Consider the following 14,914-nt stretch of genomic DNA (forward strand, 5'->3'; position numbering starts at 1 on the left):
TCCTGGTACTCGCCTGCAGCTATGTGTGTGTGGTACGAAAGAGGAGAGGAGAGCAGCACAGGAAAGGATATGTGTGTGTGTGTGTAGGGGGGAGGGGGGGCAGACTGAGAGGATAACACAGGAGGGAGTAGGGTGAGAAAGGGAGGAAGAAGCGGAGGGGTGGAGGTGGTATGGATGCAGTGAGGGGCACTGTGACGCACGCTTGTCGGCCTGTGCTGGCCTGCTGATTGGCTGCGGCAGCTGCTAGTCAGAGGAGCTAGGATTCAGGCACTGCTAGGAGAGCAGATTATGAAGTGGTGCTCAACCAGCAGCAGTCTCCGATCATTGTCTCAATGGCTGCACACGCGTTCCTCATCTGTTCCCTCGCCTTGCTGTCCGCACTCAGCCAGCCTGGGCTCACATTCACTGAGGAAGAATTCCAGCCAGGACTCCTCTATGACGAAGTGCCTCTGATCCTGGACAGAAGGTGAGTCCATCCTCGCTCTCTAGGGCTGTGAAGCAGTGGAGGGGTGCAGGGGGAAAAGAGTGGTGGGGGGAGGGGTACTGGAGATGCACGCAGGGATGCTGGGATGCTGATGTGTACGTCTTCTCTAAGACAGCTTTGTGCCATCCTCGCCTTCCTTAGTTACAGCTCACCTAGGATACATCTCAGGTTGGGAATTCAGTCATTCAAGCAGTGTTGGTATGTGTTGGAGAGTGCTAAGCTTCAAGGCTTTGTTTGTCTCAGACCGCATCAGACGGTGCTCATCAATCACAGATGGGACTGTTGTCTCTGTACAGTAATGCTGGTTTGGCAAGAGGGAGCTTAATAAGGCTTGGGCAGTGGGTCTTGAAATCTAGAGGAGAAAAGAAATGGGAGCAGCAAAGAAAGAGGATGATGGAGGTTAAGGGGATGATGCATCTACTGGGGTGTGCTCACTGATGCAGCCATTAGGAAGGAATTCTAACACTACAATGCACATATAGTCAAGTCAAGTCTTCTGCAAGCCCTGCATATTTATGCAGTGTCACAAGACAGCCAGGGACATTAGCACCACTCTCCTGCCTGCTTACATAGACATAGACATCGCAGCAAAGAGCCATCAAACTGTGCCAAAGCCATGTAAGGCTCTTGAAACCGTGCCATGCACGATGTCTCACACAATTCTGATTCAAACCCGCGACAGGCTGCGTTTCCTGCTTTCATGTATTACATAAAAACTTCAAAACTTTTCCAATTCTAGGTCACCAGTAGCTTGTATTAAACATTTAGTTTCCATACTCTCAAGGATCTGGTCTAATTCCATCGTAATTTAGGTTTTATTAAACCCCAACAGACTGGTTTCACAACTTTTGACCACAGTTTGTCAGAAAGAGAGAAAGAAGATGATAATTACTCCTGGGATTTGGAGCCTGTGTCCTGTTATCAGACTTTGTGTGTAACTCTGCAACATAACAGCTAGCAGTCACAGGTCAACACTCTGATCTCAGCTCTGACTCACTTAAAGATGCAGTTATATAATAGCAATCTTTTATGCCTTAAATATCAAACGCCTTGGAGGGAGCTTTATATGAATTAGAGGCATCTACTGATGAAAAGCTTAGAGGACACCAGGGAATGCAGTTGAAAGAAACAGGCAGATTCCCTTAAGTAGTTTTTTGTGGGACTAGAACATGATCATAAAGTATTTTTTAAGCTAAGTTTTTAGAACTACTGTTAGATACAATCCCTTTAAGCTAACATGTGGGTTTCCCGAAACTCTTTAAACTGTTCACTACAAAAGCTTTTATTCATGAGTCTTAACTAAAATTAGAAACCTGAATTAAAAAGAAGGCCAATTCCCATGATGTTAACGATGTAAATCAACAGCATTGTTGGCATGCTTTTAAAAATGATAATGCAATGCTCAATTTTGACCAGACTTGAAAGTTGAAAGCAATACTTTGCATCAGATTTCAATCATTTAGGATAAATAAGGAAACAGTAACGAAAATGTGGTCTGTACAATGTTTATTAAAAAAAATTTAGTCGAGCATGCTTTGAAAGAAGATAATCGAGAAAAGAAGATAATTGAGTTCCAATCTCTAATGGATGATATTTGCAAACCCTAAAAATCTGTTGATTATGAGATCATCACTAAATGCTGTGACTATGTTTGAAAGCATTGTTAAATGCAATTATTGGTTTACTATTGGTCATTTTTATTTTTAGCTATATCCGTGGGGCTCTGACTGTATGTAATCATGAATTTAAACCCAAAAAGATGATGTGATGAGATTTCATCATTTTTTTGCCATTACAAAATATACCAAACCATATTGTAAAAACTAAAATAAGCCTATATTACTTATTAATGTTGTTGATAGCTAAGCTTTGTGGGAGCAGGCAGCAAATTTAAAAAAACCCAATTTCATTTGATTCTCAGTAAATTAATTTAATCTGTCCTATTAAACTTCATAAACAATCAATGTCACTTAAGTGTGACCCAGTTGTTGAGACTGCTGCAAAACCCAGAGTGGACCATGCCGGTCAAAGTTGAAGAATATCCTCTAGCAGGTAATAAAAACCTATATGAGGACGTATTCACACAGTAATTCTAACATAAAGTTCGGATGTTAATACAATCATATTAAAAGTACAATTACCCCCAAACATCCCCCCGAAGCTCTGGATATCCATGGACATCATTTTTATGGCTATTTAGGGCTGACCGGTCCTGTCCAAACAAGGCCTGAACTCAGGCGTTAAAAGCCAGTCTTGGTTAGCCCATTTGATCAACCCCAACCCATTTTAAATCACATTTAAACATCGATAGAAATCAGTTATGAAGACACCCTTTCACATTTAACTTTTTCTCATTTCCCATTTTTTAGATAAAAGGCATCATTGTATTTTTGTGTTTTTTTAACAAAGTTTTTCACACGGGGTCACTTTTTTGTCACACCTGCTCTTTCATGGATCTTTACTCAGGATTGTTAATCTGAATTTGTGTCAAAACATATTTGTCAACTGTTTCAAACAACATTTTATACAGTCAACGAGTGCTTAAATGCATCCTAAAACTGTTAAACCATGTCAAACATAGACAGATTAAAGGGCATCCTATGGAGTTCAAGGTGACAGAGTGATCACTGACCTAAATTTAAAGAAAGATTAAAGGGTTAAAAGACCAGTGGCTAATTTTAGTTTTGTTTTTACAATCAGATTACAAAAACATGTCATCTTTTAAGACTGAATATGCTTGGGAAATGCAGATGCAATCACCAGCATACAGTTGCATTTCTGATAAAGTGGCCTAAAAATAGGTATGGAAAAAGGTCAAAGTATCAGTTTTGTTGAGAAGATTGATCAGCGATTGCCAACCTGACAAAGATTTAAAGCTTGAGAGACACCAAACTCAGTTGTGTTCTAACTTAACATATATCTTTCATGGATAGAATTGAAATTCTAGTTAATATTACAAAATCCTCCGTATTATCATAGATACAGTTCTCTGTATGACTGTCGTTATAACGTAAAGCCGCAAGCTCGGGTGCACCAACCGTAACTTCTTTATATCCATGGTGTAGGAAGATTTACAAGTCAAGCGCTTAACCTCAGGTACAATTAAAGCTATACTGAAACTGGCAGCAAGAGCCCAACTGGCATCTTAGTGAGCAGACTTAAATCTTAATCTCTGCTAACAAATCTATTTATAAAGCAGCACCTGGAGTGTGAAGCATTAAGGTGAGTTTTCATATGTCATTTTCAAGAACACGGTCTACTTTTTCTGATACCAACAGAAACGAGACTAAAAACCAAAAAAGTAAAGTTAATTTTATTCTGTTTAATGACATCAATGACTATAAGCGATATTAACCAGGTAACCACAAAAGTCAAGCTAAATCCAACAACAAAATAAACTAAAAAGCATAGCCCTTTACTGAAGTTCAGAATCAAACACTGCAAATCAAATTCTGCACAAAACTAAAATGTGCTTGGAGTGCTTAGGTTCTCAGGTTACTACCCCAAGGCTTTGCCACCCAGGAAAAATAGCCATATTGCCTCTATCAAAACCCCTAAGTTTCCCCAGTATTACTTTCTTGGAGTAAAATTCAGGAAAGGGAAAGATATTTTGAGTTCGATGGCTAAGCACTGTTAAAGAGGTAGACAGGACTTTCTTATAAGTTTTGGGAGCAGGCATCAAACCCGTTTTTCTGCTCAACTGTGCACAACAGGGAGAAACAATGAGAGATCAGCTATCCGTCTGCTTGAAGAAGGACATTCAGTGAAAATGTATTGATTGAGAAACCAAAAGAAGCACTGTCATTAATATTTAAACCCCTGCATTTTTCTAAAATTACAAAAAATATAATTTTAATTTAAGTGTATTTGTTCTGCTTCTACTATTGTGGACATCATGCGGTGTACATATTTGCTCAGTTGCATGCACACATATTTATGGATGTTTCTTAGCAGCAGGGAGGCAAGCCAGGAAGTGGCTCTTGGATTTGATTATGTAAATGGCCTGATCAGCACCCAGGCCCCGTGTGACAAACTGAACCAATAATGGGGGCCCACAACAGCCCATGGTTGCTGACCCTGCAAAACTGGCACAGGAGCAAAACGGAGGGGCTTCACATAACTCTCACATTCTCACAATCCTTAGGCTTCTGGCAACCAGCTGAGACCATGTAAGTGCACATGAGTGATTATTTTAGTTAAGAGGTTCAATGTTCATATTAAATGTAGGAGTCATGTTGGAGTAGGGGACTGAGGGTGGGGTATGTGGTTGGCTGGGGGTTTAAGCCTTTCTGCAGCCCTGAGATCATTGATGTCTCAAATATCAATGCAGGCAATAAGTGCGCAGTGTCTAAGTTAGCTGCCATGCTGCTGAGATTTCAGTCACAACCCACAGCTGCCAAAAGGTTTCCTGGACTTGGCAGCTCTTTTAAATACCCATGCTTACCCAGCATTCACCAGTGGAAAATATAAATATTTGTATTTATTACATAAATAAACCCTTATATTGTTACTCAGAGAATGACACTGGCAGACATTGCTTAGGAAGGAATCAACACGCATGGGGGTTAGCGTGTGCCCAGAGACACACACACCCACATACACACACATCCTGCTGGATTTAGCCAATCATGATGCTGACGCTGAATTTGGCAGATGCACACTGGAATGTAGGCTGAAAAGCTTATTTGCGGCAACTGACAACACAGTATCTTGCACTTGGTCACAGACTCATTTACACTGTTCAGACGTCACCATGCAGCTATCATTACCTGTTCTAGTTGGCTTAGGCTTAATTCCAGTCACCCTGATTACCTCCATGGAGCAACTTGATTGTTACAGAGCTTTGTGGCACGCAACAAAAAAGCATTCTGAGTTTACACAATGTAAAGTATTCATACCTGTTGGACTTGTTCACGTTTTTTCACTTTACAACCGCAAAATGTAATATATTTTTTTGTGGAATTTAATGTGACAGACCAATGCAAAGAAGTCAGTCCAGAAAGGCCAGGCATAAAGTTTTGGAGATGTTTAAAGCAGAGTTAGCCTCTATAAAACAATATCCACAAGCGTTGAACATCTTACACGGCAATGTCCAATTCATCCTTTCAAATTTGGACCGAAAATGCAACAGAGCTAATCAGAGAAGCAGCAGAAGACCCATGGCATCTCTGGGACAATGATTAGTTATGCACTTGACAAATCTAACCTTTATGAAAGAGTGTTGGGAACGAATCCATTTCTGAAGGAAAGCCATAACTAGTCTGATTTGTTGTTTGCCACAAGCCATTTGGGAAACATCAAACATGTGGAAGAAGGTTCTCTGCTCAGATGTCACCAAAACGGAAACTTCTGGCATACATGCAAAACCCTTTTTAAAGTGGAAAATTAACACTACAGAACACCCTGAATACCCTGTCACCATGCTGAAAAATGGTGGTGGCAGCAACATGCTGTGGGGATGCTTTTGTTCAGCAGGGACATGGAAGCTCATCGGAGTCTATGGGGATATATACAGGGTGAATCTGGAATAAAACCTGTCTGAGGCTGTGAGACTGGAGCCTGGGGGAGGTGTTTCATTCCAGCAGAACATTATCACTACACACATAGAGATGCAAAGAAACAGATTAGATTAATGCAAATTCATGAGTTTGGTTGTGCGCGACATAAAAATGGATGTTCACAGCTGCTTTCCATCTATTCTGACTGAGCTTGGACTATTTAGGAAAGAAGAAGGCAAAGATTTCAGGTTCTAGATATGCAAAGCTGGTAAACACATATGCCAAAAGACTTACTGCTGTTATTGCATTAAGAAGTATTGACTCAAGTAGTCGAATACAAATGCATTGCACACCTTTTAGATTTATATTTGTGAAACATTTTGGAAATCATGTATAATTTCCATCCACCTCCCGATTATGCACTGCGTTGTGTTGTTCTGCCACATAAATTTGAATAAAATACATATAAGTTTGTGGTTGTAATGTGACAACATTTAAAGGGGTTCAAGGAGTACGAATATCTTGCAAGGCACTGTTTGTGGTGCGTTCCATGAGCTTGTTTTACTTCATGAATTTGGTCCTTCTGATTTTTATGTAAATGACCATAAAGAAATAAAATTGCCTACAATTTTTCAGTGTATAAAAAGTGTAATATTTAATTTAATATTGCATTTCTGTCAGAAAATCACTTTAAACTGGACTGGAACCCATTCAAGATCCAAATATCCTGAGCATTCCTTCAAGCCACAGCAGTTTCAGAGGTCAGGACAGATGCACTTGAACGGTCCAGACTGTTGTAACTTCTGACATCATGATTTAATCCCTTCACCTTGGTCAAGGCCAATGTCTCTCTACTTTTGGGTTTCAATGGACTTGGCCTGCCTTCATTGCTAATCCTAATCCATCTGGGATCAAACTGCATATTATTGCCCAGGTAGACACTGTACCGTATGGGTAGATAACTGATGGCACTGGCAGCCCACCCTAACAAATTGACTTCCAGGGAGATCTACACAAAATGAGCAAATTTTTGTATTATAATCGTTATTATAAATGGCCATTGTACAGCGATTAGAGAGTCCAAAATGAACACAAAGGCTAGGTCAGGACAGACCACCTAGTCAGAGCATCTAAGTGACCATCAAAACAAGCACAACTGGCCATGTCGGAGCTGCCCAGCAAGCCCATTGGCACATGTTTTTGATTAGACATTTAAAAGGGATTAGGATTAGCCTCAAGAGGTCCATGCTTTGTTGGGTTTAGTCTCAGACAGAGAGTTGGACAGCTGGGGTAAACATGAGAAGAACAAGGAAGCGGCTGTTCCTCCATCACATGTGCAGGATGTAGGTCAGTACCATATCAGAGAGCTGCCATCAGTCAAAGTCATACCACATTTTGCTAGACTTATCCTAAACAGTCTAAATCTATTATATTAGTTATTTTTATTAGTTCTCTCTAAGTACAAATCCCTTCAGACGTAATGAAGTTTTAAAAACATGTCCTTCTCTATTTCTAACAGCTGCACTGTAGAAAAGTAAATTAATGGACTAACCTTAAATGATTTTCTTTCAACAATTTATCCTGCTGTTTTTTTCATGACTCAGAACATCTGTATCCTACATGTTTTGCTTTTAGGATTATATAACAAACTAAAGTGGTTTAACATTAAGTCTACATTCTACTTAGATAGCACATAGCGTGCAAGCTTACAAATATTTTTAATTAATTGTGCGTGCACTTTATGCAATCTAAGTGTGTGTTTATGTAATAAGGACAATTCTGTAATCTACTGAATCATTATGTAAAGCCATATGTATCATTTTTGAATAAATATAAAAATACTGTATATGACCAGTCCCAAAAAATGTATTGTTTATAAATCATACTTATTTAGGTTTTATACAGAACTGGCAATACAGAGTTTTTGTCCTGCTGTACCACTAAGTCATTGGTCTCCAAATGTTTTGTCACTTGGAACAATATTTGCAAGTTGAAAGTATCTGTTAGACACAAAAATGTGTGTTTTTATTAAAAATGCATTGCAAATTTTATTGTGATTTTACCTGCTCAACCAAAGATTTAATTACAAATGAAATGAAGAAAGTAGTCTGTGTTTTGTTGAAAGGAGATCTGTGAGTTATTGATGAACTTGAGAAAGGCATACAATTTACTACATTTTGTGGGTTGATTGATTTTTTTATTTTGTTGGCCTAGAAATGTTTTTCAGTCTGCTCCTAGCAACAAGAACACTCTTCTTTGAAAATGCTTGCTGTATTTAGCCAAGTTTAATGATTGGTCTCCTTCTGAGTTAAAGCCACTTTGTGGTCTTATTTGCTATGAAATTAAAGTAAAACAAAAAAACATGCTTATGAAAGACAAATACTTTGTGTTGTATATTTTCACTTTAAGAAGATTTTAAATTGTTATTTTTTCTAATGCATGTGCACTAATCGCCTGTCTTGGGGGGTGAGGTTTATACTATACTTAAACAATGTTTCTGGCTGCACAAAATCATTCCAAGGGCCTCTAATAGTTGCCAGGTCACATTTTGGACACCCTTACTCTGGAGCTTTCTTTTTCAGAAAAACTAAAAGAATAACAAAATGAAAACTGTCTGAATCTCGTCTTGAGAAGGCCTTATTGTATCTTCTGTCTTTTCCACAGCAAAGAGAACCCCCATCAAGCAACAAGAGTCACATCACGTAAGTAACAAATCTATTCTGACACAAGGCCTGATTCAGTCTAACCTGCCATGGCTCTTTTGACACTGATGAGTTGCACAGATCTAACAACGGCATTTGCTCTCGAACTCTCGAGACATATCTGCTACTTTGTAATTTAGGTTTTCAAGGGGGGACCTATGTTCAACTCGAACACCTCAGTGGGATGCTGTGTATGGCTATATTTACGCATTGTGACACAAAGATATAAAAAATATATATATATATTTTTTTGCAAATTTTTTAAAATGCATGATGGGGAAAAATGTATCTGGAACAATATAAACAGTGTTTGTAAACACTGAACTTATTTTGAAATAAGCTACTGATGAGTCAGTGCGATGACGCAAACCACTGGAAATAGATACGAGCCCAAGCAGTGAGGTGCATGCAGGTCTCTTTGTTCTTTGTGTTTGTGCATATGCACATGTGTGCACTGCATATAAGACATAATCACAACTTTTAGGATTATGTCTGCAATAACGCACTGCAAATCAGCTTAACCTGCCCAGTGATCTAAACCTCAGTGACACATTTGTTTGCTTGCATTTTCAGGTAGAGATGGAGAGTATGGCCTGGAAAGTGAAGAGGTTATTTTGACGCCCGAAGATGAAAACCCACTCAGGAGAATACTGCAGGTACAGTTTTCAGTGTTCTCCCCTCCCTGTCTCTGGTTCATACAAATGCACACGCGCTGGAACACGCAAGCAAAACGGAGCATGCTCACTCTGCCACACTGCATGACCTTGGATGAAGGAATGATGTTTGTCTCATATTCACCAGAGGTAAAACATCTTTGCCGCCCACACACAGGACCACTGTGACTGAAAATTCAAAAATATTCCACAGTATGCTTCATCAGCTCTTGCATACAGCCAAATGTATCTGTTTTATTTAGATTGGGTGAGTTCTGCATTTGCTTTTCTACTTGTAATCTTAGCCACAAAAATCCAGTTTTATCCCAACACAAACATTTTGACTACACCTTACATTTACTGTAACACCTGTAGTATACAGTCAGATGCACTCGTTGAAAAGACAGATTAAAAAAGCTACAGGGGGCAGTTTCTGCTAAACTAATGCCAGTGCTTTCTCTGCCACCACACACCATTATATGTAAATTTAGAGAACTCATGCTTTCCAAATGCTGTTTTTTTTTCAGAATATTTTCAGAATTCAAGTGGTGGCTGGAACACTGAACTTTTATCCATAGCTGACATTTTATGATCATACAAGCTGGCAAACCTTTAAAATGGCCTTTTAAATTAAATATCACAGCATGAATAAAACACTGCAGGCTGCGCACCTAGCCCAGCCGGCTTTGCTGTAGGATAAAAACAAAAGCAGGGAATTTTCCAAAACGCATATCACAGGGATGTGTGATGTAGAATACACTGATGTAAATAGTTCAACATGTCTGAGTTAAATATGTTTTCTGAAGTTTACCTTTGGCTTTTGTCATTTTTTAAAATATTTTTTTGGGGCACTAGAGACCTTTATTTTTCCGACAGTAGGCAGACAGAGGGTGCAGACTTTTGGCAAGGGTCTCGTGGTCTTGTTTTTAATAAAGCAGAGTATTCAAATTCAACCTTATGTATAAAAAAATTACTTATATAATTCTGAAATGTTAAAAAACACAAGCTGAAAACAGATATCCAGAACAGGAATATTCTAACCTACAGTGGCTAGCAAAAGTAGTCATACCCCTTAAACTTTTTCACATTTTGTCACATTACAACCACAAACATAAATGAATTTTACTGGTACTTAAATTGCTAGACCAACACACAACAGTGCATAATGAAAAGCATATTTAGCCAGCTGAGTCAATAATTTGTAGAACCATCAAGTGATTTGCATTTACAGCAGCAGGTCGTATTGGGTGTGTCTCCCCCAGCTTTGCACATCTTGATTAAGACTAGTTCCAGCTCAGTCAAAATGGATGCACCACTTTGTGTTGGTCAATCATTATGTGATTGGTCAATCACATAAAATCCATGTAAAATGCACTGACATTTGTGATTGTAATGGAAACAAAATGAAAAAATTCAAGGCGTTGGAGCACATTTGCAAGGTATAGTACATACCATCTGCAGGTCTCTAAGAAATTAAAGAATAGTGGGTTGTCCTCTGTAGGACAGTAAAACAATGCTAAACAGTTGTGCAGGTTTTATTGTAGTTGGTTAATACCATTTGTTTATATCTTTGCAGCCTTTTAAATGGCATCAGCCTGGGATGTCTCTCAGTAAAAGGAAGCTGCTGCAGTCTCTAATGGGGCCTTATGGCCCACTCAGTGTGTCTTACAATGGGAAGCCTTGCATTCTGTTTAAGGCAAAACGGCTGGCAATTCGCTACAGGAATCACACATTCATCGATCTGACTGAAAGGGTCTTCAACCCTAGCTTGCCTGTGGACACAAAAGGCTCAATCTGCACCAAAGATAAAGCTATGTAAGTACCAAAATATCAACTGTGCCAAAACAATTTGAGCATGCATAGCAAAACAAGGTGGATAATTGATGTGAAGACAGTTTAAGCATCTACTGTATAGATATATAGATCTTTACTTCAAAATATAATGTTTTTATGTAACTTGAGTTAAATATGTTCATGTTTGTTCTGTCGCAGGCTTTCGTTAAGGTTTGGTGATGTTGAAGACTTACGAGGTCTAGTTATCAGGTAAAATGGCAAGGCCTAATTCAAATACTTTGAATCTTTATCACTGGAAAACACATTAGAATGCTTATAAGTACACAAGTATAATTAACTGCACTGTCTCCTTCACAAGGCTTCAGATGTCCAATACTTTTTATGAGGCAGCTGGTCAAAACTGGTTCACACTAGACAGTGTTCACATTCAGTACAACTGGACCCAGGAGGCTACATTCAACGCCAGTGAGGTCTACGCTCCTGCCACTTCATCCTACCATTGCCAGCACGTCAGCAGCCTGCATAAATATGACACCCTGCTAGTGCCCAGCTCTCACACTGACACATCTGCTAACTGGCACATAACTTTCACTGATTTCCAGGTACACTGTCTCACAAGGGGCACAACCTTTGTTGTCTTATTTTCTCTAATAGTGTTTGCATGTTCAGATTTGGTTTAAAGATTTTGTTATTTTTGCTACATGGTTGCATGTGTCTGTAAGTTAGCCAGTTATTTTCTTTAATGTTTACTGTGTCAGTTTGCTGGCGTTTTGGCAGCTTGTCGATCTGTCTTATTTATTTAGCCATCTGCTCAATATCTCAACCTGTCCATCTGTCCAGTGTGTCTATGCTTGGTAAGCCCAATAAGAGCCAGTTGTCATATTTGCTTCAGCCTAATCTTATCTTTCCACCTTACTCTTTGACCTTCCAGATTCAGGCCTTCAACGTACAGTCTGAGAAGTTTGCCTCGGCCAGTGATTGTGCTACTTTCTTGACGCCAGCCATCCTGATGGGCCTGGTGACATCATTAATCTTGCTCCTAGTCTTAGCTTACGCCCTCCACATGGTGGTACACCTCAAGCACATTGACCGCTACGAGGAACACAAAGCCACTGTCTACTTCCCCCGCAGTCCCGAAGCAGAGTTACCAGACAAAAACAGCCTGTGAAGGAGAACGATGAGACAGAGGATGACCGGGGGGTGAGATGGGGAAGGAGGAAGCTGAGAATCAAGGCTGCAGTGACTACAAGAGTGAAAAAGTATCTTCAATTGAATATTTCATCAATTTAATGACAACTTTGCCTGTTCTTGTCAAAAGCTAAATCTTTACTCTTTTAAGTAAATGCAAAGTGTGGCCAGATACGTTCTCTTCTCTTCTCATCGACGGGCATCTTCTGGGGAAGTCCAAGCCTCTCCAAGAGATGGCTCATTGGCTTTATATCTAAGGTCCAGCATCCGTCCCAGGGTGCTGAAGGGTAATGACTCGCACAGGTCTTTGTCCCAGCTGGCCCTCAAAACAGGCTCACAATTGCAGCCAATACAGCTAACTCAGATGTTCCAGCTTAAGTGTATGTATAACATGGCCTCCAAGTGTCATATTGCAAGCAACCATCACCAACATTGTCCTTCCAGCTTTCATTGCTGTATACTTTGTCTAATGCCGCTGCAAAAATGGTAAACTTAGAACAGCCACTTTTATAGCTGAGATAGCCTTATTAGCTGCATGTCCTAAAAGGCTGGTGTTCTTGGGCTAGCACAGTGTTTCCTTATAACAAGAATACAGATGGTCTCCTGCTTGAGTTTTAACTTAAAATATTGAGATAATGCACAATGTAACATGATTGTGGGAAGTCTTTTGGTGGAAACAGAATGAAAATATTGGGAACCACTGGCCTAACATTTGGCTGGAGCGGATGGACCAACTTTACTGGTCCATTAAAGCCTCTGGCCTCTCTCACCCCATCCCTGAATGAGACTGCTGCTTGGAACTTAACTGTGAAATGGCCTTTTACAGACCAGACTGGACAAAGAGGATTCAACAAACTAGCACAACATTTGTTAGTAGCGGAAGCACTAACAACAGACTATAAAAAAAGACTATACAAAGAACTATGCTGCAAAAAGACGCCCCGTCTGAGGGCATGGCAGTAATGCAGATTTCTGGGATGCAATCGCTCATTCGAGTCAATTGTTTGAACAAAGTAGGTTGTGGGTCCTCAACTGAGACTGCTCACACTGACTGCCAAAATGAAGCCACAAATGAGTTGCCATAACATATGATCTGAAACAGAGTGAAACAATGTGAAAATGAAAGTGAACCATTACAGCGATTTAAACAAGGAAAAGCATTCATGTACAGAAGTGTCACTCTGCGGAGATCTTTTTTTTTTTATATTCAGTGTAATCATAAATAAATTATTAGGTACAGGTTGACTATGCTAAAAATCATAACCAAAATGATATCCAGAGCTGTAAATATAAGATCTCTCTAGGATCATGGCTGTTTACTCTCTTTACTCTTCAAATACCGCACAACTAATAAACAATACAATTGTACAATTGTTCTACTGAGAAGGGTAAACATATCAATGCATATAACTTTTTTTTTCTACAAGGGTGAACATGTTACATTTTCTGTACGTTTGTTTTAAGCTGGGCCAAGATAAGGTTCGGTTTTACCTAACTGTAAATTATGAAGCAAGATCCCTAACATAGACGGATGTCACTATTGAATGCCGTTTAGTCACTGGGACCTATAGATGCCATTATTACGCCAGAAGCCTCACTAGAAGCAGTTACAGAATGAAAAAGTCATTATTACTGACAAAAAAGCACTCAGCATGACAGTAAATAGATATCTTAACATTCGATATGGCAGTTCTGTCGGTTTGTAGCAGTGTGAAATGTGTTCTTTGATCATAAATGTATCCTACAATCATTGAACTGATTGAAGGCAGTTTGTACAAGGACTAACTGATGTAAAATGAACAATAAACTGATATTCTGAGGGATAGATCTGCGGGGCTCCTATGTAACCATTTCTTTCTTTCTTTCTTTCTTTCTTTCTTTCTTTCTTTCTTTCTTTTTTTCTTTCTTTCTTTCTTTCTTTCTTTCTGGTTTGCATACAATCACCATGTCATCAGAGCCTTCTTTCTCAGTGAGTAAAACAATATGAAGGAACTCACCTCCAGAAAATGCCACAAAGGAATGCAAATAATGCAGCATTTAAATATACAAACCCCAATAAGAAACATGATTATAAAACACTTGTGGTGTACTGTTGCAAATCACAGTATGATGAAAATTGGCCTATTGGATTTTGTAAGTCTAAATGTTACTTCTGTGTACAGCTCCCCAGGCCAACTTTCAGGTTCAGATCTCTCTAAATATGGTGCCATCCAATAGTTATTCTTCTCTTTGTTTATAATTTCTGACAAGCTGAGACAATCCTGTACAATTCAACCACCTTTCTGAGCCATACTTCTTAAACAGTCAAAATGAATGTAAGAAAAAATATTTAGGTTTTTGAACAGCGACATCTTGTGGCAAATCTGATTTCAGCAGCCTACCAATAACCCTGAACTAATGCTAAATAAAGGAAGTTTGCACACAGAAGGACTATTTACATTTACTTCGTGCAAAGAGTTGGGTTTTTCCAGAGAAAATATAGTTTTCGTTTTACTCCACAGAATTTATTACTGTTAACCCGATTTTTAATTAAACCCGGGTAGAAACATGATCTCAATACTAAATTAGATTAGTTATTTGTACTATTCAGGTAAA

The 14,914-nt window shown here is 39.2% G+C and overlaps 1 protein-coding gene across 1 annotated transcript; it reads left to right on the forward strand.

The window, feature by feature from the left end:
• The first annotated feature begins 185 nt into the window (after positions 1 to 185).
• On the forward strand, positions 186 to 14,144 carry atp6ap1lb (ATPase H+ transporting accessory protein 1 like b). The gene is made up of 7 exons (XM_047369059.1): positions 186 to 466; positions 8,647 to 8,684; positions 9,258 to 9,340; positions 10,914 to 11,152; positions 11,330 to 11,380; positions 11,490 to 11,733; positions 12,063 to 14,144. Exons 1-7 carry the CDS (start codon positions 333 to 335, stop codon positions 12,297 to 12,299), a joined length of 1,026 nt encoding a protein of 341 aa, XP_047225015.1. The 5' UTR covers positions 186 to 332; the 3' UTR covers positions 12,300 to 14,144.
• The last annotated feature ends 770 nt before the right edge of the window (positions 14,145 to 14,914 follow it).

This window comes from Girardinichthys multiradiatus, chromosome 1, assembly GCF_021462225.1.
Source record: "Girardinichthys multiradiatus isolate DD_20200921_A chromosome 1, DD_fGirMul_XY1, whole genome shotgun sequence".
Taxonomy (NCBI): domain Eukaryota; kingdom Metazoa; phylum Chordata; class Actinopteri; order Cyprinodontiformes; family Goodeidae; genus Girardinichthys; species Girardinichthys multiradiatus.